This window comes from Otolemur garnettii, unplaced genomic scaffold (genome assembly GCF_000181295.1).
Source record: "Otolemur garnettii isolate 467f Iridium unplaced genomic scaffold, OtoGar3 scaffold00001, whole genome shotgun sequence".
Classification (NCBI taxonomy): domain Eukaryota; kingdom Metazoa; phylum Chordata; class Mammalia; order Primates; family Galagidae; genus Otolemur; species Otolemur garnettii.
This window is the reverse complement of record NW_003852396.1, coordinates 30,970,650-30,973,678: the sequence shown is the minus strand read 5'-3', so window position 1 is coordinate 30,973,678 and position 3,029 is coordinate 30,970,650. Positions and strand designations below refer to the sequence as shown.

The following is a 3,029-nucleotide window of genomic DNA, read 5'->3' as shown; positions in this document are numbered from 1 at the left end:
AGGAGAATCGCTTGAGCCCAGGAGTTGGAGGTTGCTGTGGTCTGTGATGCCACAGCACTCTACCCAGGGTGACAGCTTGAGTCGCTGTCTCAAAAAAAAAAAAAACAAGAAAACAAATAGAATCTGTGTTGACATTTTATATTACCTCCATTCTAGATGAGAAAACTGAGGCACCAAGAGATTAAATCACTTGCTAATAAAAAATGGAGCAGAGATTTGAACCCAGGTGATCCAACACTCATGTTCACTAACTATACTGTCTATCAACATGAAAATACTTACAAAAGCACTTAACACACACCAAGGATTCAATACATAACTGTTGCATAAGTAGTGGAATAATATGGAATAATTCTAGCAGTTTGTCTGCATAACTCTTCAATCAAAAGTAACATTTGGAAAATTCAAAAGTTACCAATGGATAAGTTATCTTTGCCTTAATACATACAACCACCACCACCACCACTACCTTTAATCCATTAAACCCCACACTCCTTCTGCCTTAATAACTGTATTACCAAAAGATTAACAAAATCCTGTATTTCCTGAGTTAGGTAGGCATTCCCACTTATTTGAAACCCGTTATTTACCTTAAAGCCAAAGTAATTATAAGAGAAATCTCGATCATAGATAATAGCAGAATTCAGGCGCTGATGAGAGTGAAAAAAAAACCGTAATTAAAATTAGACTTACTTTCACAAAAATCTGGTATCTTTTGCCCTGACTCCACAATTAAAATTGACATAGGATATAAAAGATAACACTAAGTATTAATTACTACAGACATCCATATAACATTGAAAAAAAAGAATCAAAATATAAACTGAATATCCCAATTACGTTTTAAAATTACATGTTTAAAGATTAGAGGACAATACATAAACAAAAGTTGTATGATCAAATGTGATTTTCCAAGCTTTCTTATCATTTTTATAGTGTGTCTCTGAAGAGGGAAAGAACATGAGCATAAACGAGACTATATTATCATCCTTAAACAGATCAGATATTAATTCAAAAGTACTGATACCACATATTTACAAATATTTTTATTTAAAAAATTATCCTGCCTTAAACTATACATAACAATGTATCTGTATATGATAAATAATGACAGAAAGTAGGGTTGGATTAATTCTAAGACTCTTCAAAATCTATGGTTCCTTAACAGATTTTAAACAAACTATTACTGTGACAAGGTCTCACTGTTGCCCAGGCTGGGGTGCAGTGTTGTGATCATAGCTCATTGCAGCCTCAAATTCCGGGCTCTAGCGATGCTCCTGACTCAGCCTCCCAAGTATCTGGGACTACAGGTGCACACCATGCCGAGCTAATTTTTTTAATATTTTGTGGAAAAGTTTCACTATGTTGCCCAGGCTGGTCTTGAACTCCTGGCTTCAAGTGATCCTCTCAAAGCCCTGGGATTACAGGTGTGAGCCGCCACACCCAGGCATGACAATAAAATAATTAATCATTGTTAAAGAGTTTTTGCAGACTACAAACCCATTTAGACGAAAAGAAAAGCAATTAGATACAAAAAATCATTTGAGGCCTGGCGCCTGTGGCTCAACCGGCTAAGGCGCCAGCCACGTACACCTGAGGTGGCGGGTTCGAATCCCCAGCCTGGACCCGCCAAACAACAATGATGGCTGCAACCAAAAAATAGCCGGGCGTTGTGGCGGGCGCCTGTGGTCCCAGCTACTTGGGAGGCGGAGGCAGGAGACTCGCTTGAGCCCAGGAGTTGGAGGTTGCTGTGAGCGTGATGCCATGGCACTTTACCCAGGGGGATAGCTTGAGGCTCCGTCTCAAAAAAAAAAAAAAAAATCATTTGAGATAGGAAAAAAATATGGAACTAGTTTTTCAAAAAACTAAGTGTTTCCAAATAATGATCCATGTCCAACAACTATGTGAAATCTGTATGAAAACTTGCTTTCCCTGTCTCTTAAATTTTTAAGGGCATTTTTGTTGCCAAAGGCAGATGTAGGCATAGCATAAATAATAGAGAACTAAAACACCTGACTATCAATATTTAGTTTTTAGGGCAGCGCCTGTGGCTTAAAAGGATAGGGCACTGGACCCATATGCCAGAGGTGGCGGGTTCAAACCCAGCCCCGGCCAAAAACTGCAAAAAAAAAAAAACTGAGTTTTTAGACAAAAGTCTTGGTGCTATTGTTCTACTTTTATCTTTAACTTGTATCCAAGATTGTACAAATGAATAACACACAATGTCAGTTTTCTCTTAAGTCTCATCAATATAGGAGATATGTTTAAAGAGATAGTCAACTAAGCATCCTATTACCTAAATTTGAAACTGGTTTATAATTTGTCCAGATATCCATGGTGAATAAATTCTGTGTGTAAAAGGACTGGCTGGACCTATTCACCCCTGTGGCTTCCATCCTCTGGGATCTAGCAAAGAAAGGGGTTCAAACACAATTGGATAATTTTTAAGTTACTAAGCAAGATATTTCAAAAGTTTACCTGAATAATCTTTTTTTTTTTTTTTTTTTTTGAGACAGTAAACACTCTACCCTCAGTAGAGTGCCATGGTGTCACGGCTCACAGCAACCTCAAATTCCTGGGCTTAAGCGATTCTCTTACCTCAGCCTCCCAAGTAGCTGGGACTACAGGCACCCACCATAACGCCCAGCTATTTTTTGTTGCAGTTTTCCTTGTTGTCTAACAGGCCCAGGCCGGGTTTGAACCCTCTTGGTGTTATGTGGCTGGCAACGTAACCACTATGCTACAGGCGCCAAGCCCTGAATAATCTTTTTGAGGTTAGTTTGGCAATGTCTAGGAAAACTTTGAATTCACATACACTTTGGCTCAGCAATTCTACTTAAGGGACTTATAGATATATTCAACTATAGGCAAAACACCTATCATACAAGAATATTTACTTCGGCGACAGATGTAAAAGTATTCCTCTAATATTAATCACCAGCAGAATAGTTGCACAACTATTAGAAAGAATACAGTAAATTGGCTCGGCGCCTATAGCTCAACCGGCTAAGGCGCCAGCCACGTACACC

The 3,029-nt window shown here is 38.7% G+C and overlaps 1 protein-coding gene across 2 annotated transcripts in view; it reads right to left on the bottom strand.

Moving 5' to 3' along the window:
* RRM1 (ribonucleotide reductase catalytic subunit M1) overlaps positions 1–3,029 on the bottom strand; it is a 57,836-nt gene that overhangs the window by 36,734 nt on the left and 18,073 nt on the right. Inside the window, exons 1-2 of one of the 2 annotated variants that reach the window (XM_023511676.1) lie at positions 2,297–2,313; positions 591–650 (exon numbers count right to left, since the gene is read on the bottom strand). Coding sequence is in view for 1 of the 2 variants with exons in the window: in XM_003780944.3 (XP_003780992.1) it covers positions 591–650 (60 nt within the window). In the remaining variant the exon portion in view is untranslated. Of the gene's footprint in view, positions 1–590; positions 651–2,296; positions 2,314–3,029 lie in introns of those variants that run through there. The other variant, XM_003780944.3, reaches the window with a different exon arrangement.